Source organism: Galeopterus variegatus, unplaced genomic scaffold (genome assembly GCF_000696425.1).
Source record: "Galeopterus variegatus unplaced genomic scaffold, G_variegatus-3.0.2 Scaffold2032, whole genome shotgun sequence".
Classification (NCBI taxonomy): Eukaryota; Metazoa; Chordata; class Mammalia; order Dermoptera; family Cynocephalidae; genus Galeopterus; species Galeopterus variegatus.
In genome coordinates this window covers 295,884-310,101 of record NW_007728143.1, presented here as the reverse complement: position 1 = coordinate 310,101, position 14,218 = coordinate 295,884, and the positions used below count along the sequence as shown (strand labels likewise).

General features: G+C 37.5%; 1 protein-coding gene across 1 annotated transcript in view; it reads left to right on the top strand.

The window, feature by feature from the left end:
• Positions 1 to 14,218, top strand: part of KLHL15 (kelch-like family member 15) — a 39,974-nt gene that overhangs the window by 7,647 nt on the left and 18,109 nt on the right. The window contains exon 2 of the mRNA XM_008580136.1: positions 7,454 to 8,165. Within this exon, the coding sequence (XP_008578358.1) occupies positions 7,461 to 8,165 (705 nt within the window). The 5' untranslated portion in view covers positions 7,454 to 7,460. The remainder of the gene's footprint in view (positions 1 to 7,453; positions 8,166 to 14,218) is intronic.

The window sequence follows — 14,218 nt, the reverse complement described above, 5'->3', positions numbered from 1 at the left end:
TATATATATATATATTTTATTTACTCTAGTATATCCAGAATATTATTTCAACATGTAAATCGGTATAAAAATTTACATGACTTATTTTACATTCTTTTTTTTTTTTCTCCTGTACACTTAAAGCACATTTCAGTTTGGACTAGCCCCATTTAAAGTGCTCAGTAGCCCCATGGCTGGTGGCTTCCATATTGAACAGCACAAATATGGAGAATAACTGTGTACTGTGGTTAGGGCCAAAAAGCATAAATAGCCCATTAGTAAAGTTAGAAAATTGTACTTGCATGATGAGAAAAAAATGGAAAACAGTGCTGTTGGAAAATGAGGTCCAGTGTTTTTGACAACCATTATGTCTTTTGATCTTCTATAAACGTGAATTGTGATAAAACCTAGGGACACATGGAGTCTGTAGAGAAGAGATTGAGCAGTCTCAAGTCCCAGTGGTCTCGTGGTTGGTAAAGAGCATTAGGCGAGAGTTGGATGAGGGAAGCCAGCACTGATCGACCTCTGGTGGGGTACCTTGCTCTGGGCTAGATATTTAACTTATGTTAATTCATTTAATCATCAGCCCAACTCAATAATAAGATTAGTATTTTATTAATCGTGATATATGGATGGAAACCAAGATCAGGAAGTTAACAGTGTTTCTCCAAGGTCACACAGGTGTTAAGTACTAGTCAGAACTCTTTGAATTCAAAGGTTTTGCTCTTTCTAATCACACTGTTGTATTTTTTGCAAATCACATTCTAGTCATAACTCTATTTCTAACTAGTTGTATAGTCTTTAATAAAAAGTCAGTTCACCTGTGGACCTTAGTGTCTTCATCTATTGAGTTAGAGTTGGCCTGTGTCCTGAGAGACTTTCCTGAGAAGGCTGGCTGGGGTTAGAAGTGCTGTTGCTAGGGAGAAGAGTTTCTTTGAAGTTAACTGGGTCAGGTTTATTATTTAACTCGAGTTTATTATTTTGGCTCCCGTAGCACCAAGTGAAGGGGCATAATAATAAGCTCTAACATTATGGTGTACTTAAAGGCCATGCACCGTTCTAAGTGCTTTACTGATATTAACTCATTTAATCCTCACAGCAACCTATGATATAGATTCTGTTAATATTAGTGCAGATTGAGCATTCCTAATCCAGAAATCTAAAGTTTTTCAAAATCTGAAACTTTTTCAGCATTAACATGACGCTCAAAGGAAATGCTTATTGGAGCATTTCAGATTTTTGGATTAGGGATGGTCAACCTGTAAGTGTAGTGTAAATATTCCAAAATCTGAAAAAATTTGGAACATGAAACAGTTCTGGTCCCAAGCATTTTGGATAAAGGATACTCAACCCATACCCCCATTTTACAGATGAGGACATGGACATTAGATTACAGAGAGGTTAAGTAGCTAGCTCCAAGGTCACAGAGCTAGTAAGAGGCAGAACCAGGATTTGAACCTAGGCATCAGACTCCAGACCTGTTCTGTAACCTACTACTTCTGTCTAGAGACTATCATGTTGGTCAGTTAATCGCTTAGTATTTCATTGTTTTCTGCTTACACACACAGTTCCCCTAAATGTGTAAAATATTGCTGCTGCTATGAAGCTGTTCGTCTGTTGATAGATGCTTTTTTCAGGTAGAAAGCTTTTTTAGGTAGAAAGGAAGTTACTGCATATGTCACAGCTATCACAAGTTAGTTTTAGGAGTTGATTTAGATGAGGTAAACTTCACAAATGCATTGCTAAGACTTTAAAAGTAGATGTTTATTTACTTTGCATCTCTGTATAAGTGCATTATACAGCCATAAAATCATATAAAAAGTAGAATAAATGAGAATTCTACGACTAAAAGAAATTTTAGAGGTCATCGTGTCTAATGCTCTTCATTTTTACAGATGCAGAGAGAAGGCCAAGAAAGTTTGAGTAACTTAATCAAAGTATAGATATTTCCGTCCTAAAAATAGTAGTTAGAACCCTTGGTTATAAGTAGGACAAATCAACCCAAGGTAGTAAAAAGTGGGGATTTATTCTGAGAATGTAAGGTTTTCTCTCAGAACCCAGGGACAAGCATAGAGCTAGAGACTGGGAAAATGGAGGCTTAAGGGGCACTCTCTGTCCTCTCATCTTGGCTTTATTCTTCTTTCTCAGTTGACTGCCTTTCTCTGATACTCAACCCACATGGCAGGCAGAAGTGGGTGCCCACAGCTGCTCTTTGACATGTTCCAGTTCTAGTCATACACAGTCAGTGCACGTCTCTCTCTTTTTCCCTTTCTTTCTCTCTCTTTTTCCTTTCCGTTCTCTAAATTCTTGATGAAAGGCTGTTCATCTTTTTTTTTTTTTTTTTTAAGATGACTGGTAAGGGGATCTTAACCCTTGGCTTGGTGTCGTCAGCACCATGCTCAGCCAGTGAGCAAACCGGCCATACCTATAAAGGATCCGAACCCGTGACCTTGGTGTTATCAGCACCGCACTCTCCCAAGTGAGCCACAGGCTGGCCCCAAAAGACTGTTCATCTTGATTCATATTTCCCACCCCGGTCTGACCTGCATCTGGGGCCAGGATCACAGAGTGGGAGCCTACCTGCTAGGAATCCCCCTCAACGGCTGGGTGCCCAGAGGAGAGTACTGGGCACTCAAGCAGGTGCTGTCCTTAGATATTTGGGGTCTTTGTCTCACAGTTTATCAATCCTTCTCCTCCTCCTCCTCTTTTTTTTCTTGCTTTTTTGCCCTATGATATTTCCACCATTTTTTGAGAAAGTGTAGTATCACCTTTTAAAAATTTCCTTTAGACAGAATGTTTTTCAGAAAGGTGAATATTAGCTGCTCGAGACCTTTTCAGATAGCAATAACTGTTGAGTAAAGAGGATTACTTTTTTTTTTTTTTTTTTAAAAGATGACCGGTAAGGGGATCTTAACCCTTGACTTGGTGTTGTCAGCACCACGCTCAGCCAGCGAGCAAACCGGCCATCCCTATATGGGATCCGAACCCGCGGCCTTGGTGTTATCAGCACCACACTCTCCCGAGTGAGCCACGGGCCGGCCCCAAGAGGATTACTTTGACATGAAGCAAAGTATATGGTATTTTAGACACTGTCAGAATAACACATTAATGAAATACAAAGCAGTGTACTCTTAAGTACATGAACACTAATCCTGCCTTCTTCATTAAATCTTCATTAAATGTGACCAATACATCTTGATAAGCCAGAGTAGTAATTGGTGACCATAATGATTCTGAGAAAGGTAATGAAATATTACATTTTTATCCAGTTTCATTGGTTATGTTTTTTTCTAATTATTTTGAAAATTGGTAATTAGTGTGATGTCAATAGCCCTCTATTAACCAGAACGTTTGGTTATTCAGACACTATACTGTGTGAGGTTCCTTTTGTTCCCAGTACACATTTGTGTACATAGGCCTTATATCACTTGGAGAATTCCAAGCTCATTAATTTTACCTTTAAAAATAATTCAGATAAAAAAGACTGAACTGATAGCTTACTTTAATCCTGAATGTGTTTGTAAAGTAGTTCTTCCAAGCATTGATTACTGTGTCTTAAAGACAGCCCTCTTGTGTTCTACCTTTCCAAAATGAAATTATATAGCTTTTGACTTATGGAATACTAATAAAATTTGATATTAATTTCATCTTGTGCATACTTCACTGTCTTAGATAAGTGGGCAGTTAATGTGGTAGAATCAGTAGGACTTAAAGGTAAGTTAAGGGACAAATAGGAAGAAAGAGGCACCTAGAATGCCTCTTTTTTTTTTTTTTTTTTTTTTTTAAAAATGACTGGTAAGGGGATCTTAACCCTTGACTTGGTGTTGTCAGCACCACGCTCACCCAGTGAGCAAACCGGCCATCCCTATATGGGATCCGAACCCGTGGCCTTGGTGTTATCAGCACCACACTCTCCCGAGTGAGCCACAGGCCAGCCCTAGAATGCCTCTTGATAAGGTGGAGAATACAAAAGAACAAACTGTTCCAGGGAGGATAGATATGATTCTGTTTATTAGATGTGTTGGTTTTGAGATCTCAAAATGGGGCACCCAGAAGTATCTACTAGGCAATCAATTTAACATATACAGGTTGAGTATCCCTTATCCAAAATGCTTGGGACCAGAAATGTTTTGGATTTTGGAATATTTGGATTATATTTACTGGTCGAGCATCCCTAATCCAAAAATCCGAAACCCAAAATGCTCCAATGAGCATTTCCTTTTGCTCAGAAAGTTTTCCTTTGCACTCAAAAAGTTTTGGATTTTGGAGCATTTCAGGTTTTCAGGTTAGGGATGCTCAACCTTTATAGGACTGGAGTAAGGACAGAGATTAAGATTTTCAAGGTATTGGTGAAAGTAGGTCTTAGTAGAAACCATTCGTTTAGGTGACATCATTTAGGGAGACACAGCATTTAGATGAGAAGAGAAAAGGGGCAAGAGCAGAATCAATGTTTAAGGGGCAAGTCAAGAAAAATGAGTCCATGAAGGATATTGAAAAATGAGCAGCCCAAGAACAGGAAGAGAATAAGAACAGTGTCGTGGAGTTGAGACAGTGATGAGCTGAGGGCATAAGCCATGCTACAGAAGGATCCAGGTAAATAGGGACGAGGATGCAATTATTAGATTTGGCAATTAGGGGCTTTTTAAGATTTTTTTTAATGAACTTTTTTTTTTTTAAACAGGAATACACTTTCATTGCAGATAGATTAGAAAACACAGATTAGCAAATATGAAGGGGAAGAAAAGTAAAACTGCCTGTTACTCTACCATCCCAAGATAGCCATTTAAAATATTTTTGGTATATTATCCTTTCAGACTTTCTTCTTATTTATTAACAAGTTCTTTTGTTGAAATGAACTCAGGCTGGGATAACTGTTGAATCAGTGGATTAATATCTCAAGAACTTAAATATAGGGTTTCATAGACAACATATTGATGAAACAACGTAGTAAAGCTAGTGATGGCCTACTCATGAGAGTGGAGAAGTGGTGCCTTTAGCATGTCCATGGAAGCTGCTTTTCCCTCTCAGCAACTGGGGGCTCAGCCAAATCCAGGGTACAGAGGGGATTCCTGAACATACCTCCATAATTAATATAGCACCTGGCACGCAGAGGTGCTCTTCCTTTTAGTAAGTAAAGGGAGAGGTAGTGGTAATAGAGTGGTAAGATTGGCAGTGAGGGCCTCCCTGAAGAAGGAGGTGGAGCAGATGACAGCAGTTGACTGCGGTGCCAGATCCTTCACTGGAGGGCTTATGGTCCATCCAAACACCCAACCAGGGGATGGAAAGAACTTGGGAGATTGGGTCCCAGCATTGTAACTGGCAGGAATTCAGAGCCATAGATGTTGGCTGTCAATAAATTTGTGCTCTTCTAGACTGACATGGTCTGTGGATAGTGATTCAGCAAATAACTCAAACATATGGTTCCAAGTCATGAGGTCTTCTAGACAGTGCTTTAATAATGGCTGCAGCATCCCAGAGATTTGTCCATATCAGTTGTCCTTAGTTTGGGAACATCTTTCATTGTGCATCGGTGTACACCAACCCTCACAACTGTTCAAAGGACAGAACTGCCCTGGAGCATTGAAGGTCTACCCCAGATTAAAGGACCAATCAGCATAGTTTTGGTTTGGCAGGATATGGAGGACAGGCAGAGGGGTAAGGGAAATGAAGACACTGGCAAGAGAGTGGTTGCTCTGATATGGGAAGGTCTAAGCTGGAGAAGGACAGAGGTAAAGTTAGATGTTAGACCAAGTGAAAAGAAAGGAGGAAGGTTAAGTGGGAAGGTGACAGTTAAGATTTCAGATGTGGACCAGTTCTGGATTGGGGCCAGATCCAGAGGGTTTAGGAGTAGGGTTTGCAATGGAGTAAGGGGGGAGGTTTGTAGGAATTGAGGTGGTCAGGGACCTTTGACACTTGGTTTTTGGATAGATGATTTTTTGTGAACTCTGAAGAGGTGAAGAAGATGATGACTCAGCCAGGTGCCAAAGTCACCTGCAAATGTGGGAGAGTGATTTGATTGATCAGGCGGTGTGGTGTGCATATGATAAGTGAATAGGGGCAATAGAAGATGGATTTTTATCTGAGCCAAAGGCCAGATTTTACAAAAAGGAAAGTAGAAAGCCAAGAGAAGGCTTAAAAGGTGGTCTGTAAACTCTAGAAGAGTATTTTTTTCTAAGGTGGGTGGGGTCAAGGACAGGGGTAGGAGGCAGGAGGCCTGGAAGCTGTGAATTTGAGGAAGACTGTGTCTTATTTAAGTCAGATTGAGAAGGGAAATTTCTGTGACCAGCATGAGCATGTGGGGGAGTTTGTTTACATTGAAGCAAAGTTCCACAGGCACAGTGGAAAGGGTTGGGAGGGAATTCAGGAATGGAGAATGGGTCATTGGGGAAGAAGCTGGGAGCTGTGTAAGAATGAGAGTTAAGAGGCTAGATGGCATGGGGACAGGGGTTGTGTGAAAAGGAGAAAATTACTTCGCTTCATAAACAGTCTAATAGACTGAATTCATTTTTTTCTGCTTTACTTAAGTAATCCAATTACAATTCCACTTTCTTAGCTTCATTTCTCAGATATGCAAAGATATGGTTAAAATTCCTTTGAAGTTATGTATTTATATTTAAAATACATAAGCAATATGTCATCATTTTTTTAAAAAATAAGATTAATGAGGTAAGTAAAAAGGAGAAGATAAACCTCTCTTGAAATCCCACTACCTAGGGACATCTTTTTTTTTGGTTTATATTCCTCCAGACTTTCTCCTCATCTAAGCAAATACATGTATATTTAATTTTTGAAGATACACTCAGTATATTGCAGTTGCTTGGGGTTTTTTTACATACTGGTATCTAATAAATATCCATTGTCAGAATAGGTAGATTGCTGGCATCATTTTTGGTAAATTTCTAGAAGCTTTCTTTTTTTTTTTTTTTTTTTTTTTTTAAAGATGACCGGTAAGGGGATCTTAACCCTTGACTTGGTGTTGTCAGCACCACGCTCAGCCAGTGAGCGAACCGGCCATCCCTATGTGGGATCCGAACCCGGGGCCTTGGTGTTATTAGCACCGCACTCTACCAAGTGAGCCATGGGCCGGCCCTCTAGAAGCTTTCAAGTGTAATTTTTGGTGTAATTTCTTTTTTGTCTGTTTTTCTCATAATTTAGTATTTGGTTGTAAAATCTTTTTTGTGTTGCTAATTTTGGAACATGTTTATATATATTTGATGAACATTGTGATATCAACGGGATAGACATATTGGTTGTAAGTTAACAATTTACCATTGTTTGATACGTCTTTAATAGATTCTTTTCCCCAGGTTAGGTTGCAAACCTTTAGGTTGTTTTCTCCCAAAGGGCTTGTACATTTAGGATGTAGACAGTAGAATTGATATAATTATAAAAATTGTTAAAACTCTAACTTAATAATGTCTTCTGAATGCATGGACATGGTTAACACTGTTTTCTTTGATTACTTTTTTTCCAGGTGATTCATGGCAGGGGACGTGGAAGGATTCTGTTCCTCCATCCATGACACCAGTGTCTCTGCTGGGTTCAGAGCACTGTATGAGGAGGGACTGCTTCTTGATGTCACTCTGGTTATTGAAGACCATCAGTTCCAGGCCCACAAAGCACTCTTGGCCACCCAGAGTGATTACTTCAGAATTATGTTTACTGCAGACATGAGGGAACGAGATCAGGACAAAATTCATTTAAAAGGTCTTACTGCTACTGGTTTCAGCCACGTCCTTCAATTTATGTACTATGGAACTATAGAACTGAGTATGAATACTGTTCATGAGATTCTTCAGGCTGCCATGTATGTTCAACTTATAGAAGTGGTGAAGTTCTGCTGCTCTTTTCTATTAGCAAAAATCTGCTTAGAAAATTGTGCAGAAATTATGAGACTCTTAGATGATTTTGGTGTAAACATCGAGGGAGTGAGGGAGAAGTTGGACGCCTTTCTGCTAGACAACTTTGTGCCACTCATGTCCAGGCCTGACTTCCTGTCCTATCTGAGCTTTGAGAAGCTCATGTCTTATTTGGATAATGATCATCTGAGCAGGTTCCCAGAGATAGAACTGTACGAGGCTGTGCAGTCTTGGCTGCGGCATGATAGAAGACGCTGGAGACATACCGATACCATCATTCAGAACATCAGGTTTTGTTTGATGACCCCATCCAGTGTTTTTGAGAAGGTTGGTACATTTGAAAGCAGTAGACAATATGAGCCATAGACTCATCATTTAGTTAAGGCAATATGTCTTTATTCTCATAGATAAGATTCCCAGACTTGGTCAGGAGCCAAAAAAGGAATAGTTTATAAGAATAGTTTATGTATAAGAAGCCTGATATGTTGTAGCTTGTGCATTTAGATTTTTAAGAATATATTTTGTGGGTAAAAGATGAACCAGGTAGGTAGTAGAATAGTTTAATTTTAAAAGTACTTTTAAAATTGAAGCACAATTATTTGATGCAAAATAGTACAAGTTTGTTTTAGCTTTTCTTTTCACAAAGTAATTTGATTTGTACTGGGTTTATTATTATTATTATTATTTTTTTTTTTTTTTAAAGATGACCGGTAAGGGGATCTTAACCCTTGACTTGGTTTTGTGAGCACCACTGAGCTAACCGGCCATCCCTACATAGGGATCCAAACCCATGGCCTTGGTGTTATCAGCACCGCACTCTCCCGAGTGAGCCACAGGCCGGCCCTGTACTGGGTTTAGACAAGCACTTTTAAAAATTAATTTAAGTAATACATGCTGAAATTGGGGTTGAGAGGAGTTTTATAGTTTTACATGGTATACATTAATACAGTTTCTTATTCCTCTAAAATGTAGTAAGGACACATAAAATAGCTCTTGAAAACCAATAGGCCCTAGTGGTGATTTTCTTCTCTACTCTCACCTAGTTCTGTTTTTCCCTGTTTCACTGTTAATACTAACTAAATTTGACCGTGAAAACATATGTTATATGTCTAAAAACATCATTTTGGCATTTCTAAACAAGTAGACTATAAATCTTCCATCTACGTTGATCAAACATCCCTGTGCACGTTTGGCCATATAAATAGTTTGCTCTTAAAAAACAGTCTTTCTCCAAAACAGTCTTGGCCTTTTTGTATGTAAGCATTTTCATCTTTATATCGGTGTTTCGCTTGTGATCCTTTCTTGCCCAAAGGAGAGAGAGCAGTTTCAGTAATTGCTTAACTTAATTGGTTTCTAATCACATGATTACCTCTGGGGCTCTGTTTACCTCTTGTATCTTTTCTTCTTTCTAGAAAGCACAGGGAAAGCTTGGCTGACACCTTTTGTGTTTAAACAGTTCCTAGATTTAGTTACCAGACCTGGTGATAAAAATATAATATCTGCAAAAGAGGGTTGTTTACACCATTTGAAAAATAAACAGTTTATGCCTTTGAATAACACTCAGCAGCCTGGCATGTTTTGTTTTGTTTTTTTCCTCTCTGAAATGCTGTGAAATGTCATTAACTTATACTTTTAATAGAAAATTCAATTTTATGGGATTTTATCTTTATTCTCAGAATGTATTGATATGGCAGAAATAATTGAAACTAAAGAATATATTTCTTTATTTTTTGTTCAGTGATAATAAGCAGCCCCACATCAACTATGTAAATCATTTGTCTGTGATGTTTTTATTTTTTTCTTTACTATTGTTTTTATTGCTCTCTTTCCCTGGGGAATCCTGTTTTGTCTTTATACATTAAATGCAAATGCTTTCCCACTACTAAAACAAAACCTCTCCAACTTCAGTCTAGATGAAAGTACTTGTGAAATAGAAAATACAATTTCCCCTCTTGTGGGACAACATGATGGATAATTGACAGGAGTAAATGATTTTTAAGTACTGAGCTGCAGAGCCTTTTTATATTCCAGTTATCAGTTCAAGGTAGACAATAGTGACAGTGGCTGAAAGTTAATACTGTCAGTAATTTTGTAAATTGTGGAAAACATCATTCGTACCTGCTGATGGATTCCTTTGGCATCTGTAGCATAGGAGGTGGTTATTATCCATTGGCCAGGTATTGGGAATTATCAAAATAAAAATGTTGTTAAGACTTCCTTCTGGAATTAATTTCTTAGAAGAGCTTAATAAGGACACAGCCAAAGAGAAATCTTTCAGTTTTTTTAAATAATAAATCTTTCCATTTTACTTTAGTAATGCTGATAAGATAAATGGGAAGTAGTCAGTGATTCTTGCCTTAGTAACATGTGAGATTTAATGTTTATCGAAGGAATGGCTTTTTAAATGTTGAGAAACATTAAGTTAGACAAATTTGAGACCTTATCGCTAGAAATAAAACTTCAGAAACCAAACTAAAATGGAAAATTTGGTTGGGAAATTAAAACCTTAGACTATTTTGCAGCATATTATTTTGAGCTCCTTAAAAATAGGGCCCAACTATTTTTCCTGTGGTCAGCACACTGCAGGTCTCCAACAAGGTTATTCAAACTTTCATCATATGTGTACTGCCTCAGAGAGGACACAAATAAAGATAGGTTACATCGTGCTGGTCCTTTTTTAGTACGAGAATCTACATGGGGAAAAGTACAGGCAGTTTTGATCTGTGGTTTTATCCTACTTGCTGAAATTTAGAAAAATAGAATGTTGATATGCGCTTTTTATTTTTAGCTTTAAAATGTTTTAAACATTCCATTATGAGACTTTCTAAACATACAAAAAATCTGAAAGAGTAGTAGAATGAAATATCATGTAGATTAATAGTGGTTAACATTTTGCCATATTTGCTTTAGCTAGCTAGTTAGATAGAGGGTTATAGCCCTTATGTATAATTTGTTTTGTTTTTTGCCAAAACATGTCAAAGAAAGCTTATAGGCATTATGGCATTTCATCCCTAACTACTTCAGCAAGTATCTCATCTCCCAGGAGTAAGGATATTATCCTACATAATCATAATACCATTGTCATACATAAGGAAATTAATGGTAATTCTTTAATGTCACGTTCTATCTAGTCCATTTCCTGCTTTTCTCAGTTGTCCCCAAAATGTCTTTTTTTAGCTGTTTTTCGTGAACCAGAATTTCATCAAGCTTCACACAGCACATTTGGTCATTGTGTCTCTCTTTTAATCTAGAATTGTCTCTTCTTTTTCCCTTTTATTATGAGGATGTTCAAACATACAAAAAATTGAATAGTGTAATGAACACCTGTATATTGATCATTCTAGATTCAAGAACTGTTAACATTTGTCACATTTGCTTTATATGTATAGATATTTTTCCTTTGTTGAACCTTTGAAAATAAGTTGTAAACATCAAGACAACTCATTCCTAAATACTTAACCTTGCTTCTCCTAAGAATAAGGACTTTTTCCTACCTAAGTACAATACTGTTCCATCTAGGAAAATTAAGTTAGACTCTAATATCATCTAACATCTTATCCATATTCAAATTTACCCATTGTGTCCCAAATCCACTAGAATCTGGTCAAGGTTTATGATTGCTTTTGTCTATCATGTCTATCTAATCTTTCTTAATCTAGAACAGTCCCCCACTTTTTTTTTTTTTTTTTTTTTTTTTTTTTTTTGAGAAAGACCAGAACTTCGGTTGTCTCAGTGTGTCCCACATTTTGGATATATCTCATTATTTTCTTGTGTTGGTGTTAACTGGGTTCCTCTGTTTCCTTTATTCCCTTTTAACACATCTACTTTTTAATATAATGTTTTTTAGGAATAATTATAGGAAAATATTGTAGTGCCAGAGAAAAACTTGGAAAACTATTTAGTAACTTTGATCAAACTTAGAAATCACCATTCTTTTTTGTATTATGAAGCTAAGTAGCCCAATTCTATGACTAAAATCATCAAGAATTTTATTCACGCTATTCAGTTAGGTTTCTCTTAGATTTATTAAATTTCCCTCCCCTTTTTTTGATTTAGAACACTTTTCATTGAATCTCTTGAGATTAAAACTAGCCAAAGTGTCAAAATTGAAAGATTATTCCTCATTATAAAAAATTAGTGCATATCTGTTATTCTAGAACTGCGCTATTCAGTACAGTCACCACACATTTCTATTAAACACTTGAAATGTGGTTAGTCTGAATTGAGATTTCAAAGACTGAGATGACAAAAAGGATGTAAATTACCTCGATAATTTTTATATTGATTATGGGTTGAAATGGTATTTTAGATATATCAAGTTAAATAAAATATATTATTAAAGCCAATTTCACATTTCTACTTTTTTAAATGTGGCTACTACAAAATGTAAAATTATATCTTTGGCTCACATTTGTGGCTCAGATTATATTTCTCTTGCACAGTGCTGCTCTAGAATTTGAGGAAGTGAGTTATTCAATAGAAGCTCTGAATATGAATACAGTAAACAGCCTTTTTCATGTGACCCCTCCCAGATTCCCAGCCTTTAGAAATGTTACAGTTATTGTTAAATGAACTTACCTACCTGATGACTCTGTGGAGTGGCTGATGAAGATAACTGAGTATAGCATCTCTTTGTCTGGATCCTTTTCCTGGCTTCAGGAAAATAAAAAGCGACTGTACAAAGCTTGGGGAAGGAACCCATAGAGATTTTAATTCTTCCTTTGGTGGTAATGATCAGATCTGGGCAGTAGCTTCATTGTGAGGGGAAGGGGGCATTCAGTCTCTTCCCAAGGAAGAGCCCTCCCTGATTCCAGGCACCCCTCTATCTGTGCTGAAATCTTTGGGTTTATTCTTCTGCAGTATCTTTTCCCGTAATCCTCTACTGGATTTTCTCCTCGGCTGAAAACAGACTGTTTTAACTTTTGTACTTAGTACTCTGTGATCATCACCAAAGAGGCCCAGGCTTTCAAATTTCTTCACTGAGTTCGTTAGAGGTAGTGATACAGTTTATATGAACACCGTATATGCGAGGGTACTTGATAAAGTTCATGGGAAAGTAGGATTAAAAGACGATATGAATCTTTCCATGAACTTTGTGAAGTACCCTCATATATATGCCAGGTTGTACACTGAGTGCTCTCTCTACACACAGGTAGAGTCTACATGTTATCCCCATTTATAGGTAAGAAAACAAGCTCAGAAAGGTTAGGAATTTTATTCCAGAACAAGTGGCACTGCCCAGACTGGAACATGGATCTGCTCTCCTCCCAGTCCAGGGACTTCCTGTTACAGCTGCTACCATAGGGACAAGACCCTAAGGTGCAGAAAGCATGCTATTAGCCTGTAGCACAGCCTGGGTCGTTAAAAGTTGTTATAGTTGGGCCGGCCCGGTGGCGCACTGCTACAGTGCGCCGCTTGAGAGCACGGTGGCGCTCCTGCCGAGGGTTCGGATCCCACATACAGACCGGCCGCTCACTGGCTGAGCGAGGTGCGGGCACAACACCGAGGGTTGCGATCCCGTTGCCAGTCCCGGTCCGGTACAGGCGCAACACTGAGGGTTGCGATCCGTTGCCGGTCACGAAAAAAGACAAAAAGGAAAAAAAAAAAAGTTGTTATAGTTATGAAAATTCTAACGCGTTTGCACGAACAGAACAACCTAAAAATTTAATGGCACTGAAGAAATAAAAGGTGTAGGAAAACTTTAAAATGTGAAAGCACAGTTCTGGGGTTTTCACTGTGTAATCAAATAAATCTGAAAATTTAAGGATCTTGTCCTATTAACATAGTTGTTTAAGAGTTCTTATTCATTTAGCTATAGTGGATTCTCAGTTTTCAAACTACACTACAATTTCAGTTTTTACTCATGCACATGTCTGTGGCATGCATTTTTTTCTAGCTCTGATAGTGTTTGCATCTGTTAATAGAGATAAGGCCTAACGTTTGTCATTCTGAATTTCAGTGATATCAACGTTTAAATAGTTTAACTATGTTCACTTTGATCTTTTGATTTTTAAAAAACATTTATTGTGCACTGTGGCATCTAAGGCAAAAAAGCTATTGCTTTATTGAAAACATTTTATCAAGTAAATGTATATTTGGCAAAATGCATATTATAGTTTTTTGTACATAAAAGATCTTTTCAGCAAAATAGTTAAATTATTGATTCAAACACCCGCATGTTGATTCTTTAGTACAGTGACATTTTAATATTTTTGAACTCAGGGCATCTTCAGTGTCATAAATATGCAAAAGGTAATACTCAGCATGCCAGTGATCCCCTTAGAAATTATAATAATATGTAAAGTATCTTCAAAATTATAATCATAAAATCAGTTTTTCTTTTCTCTTTTTTTTTTTTTTTTTAAAGATGACTGAGGGCC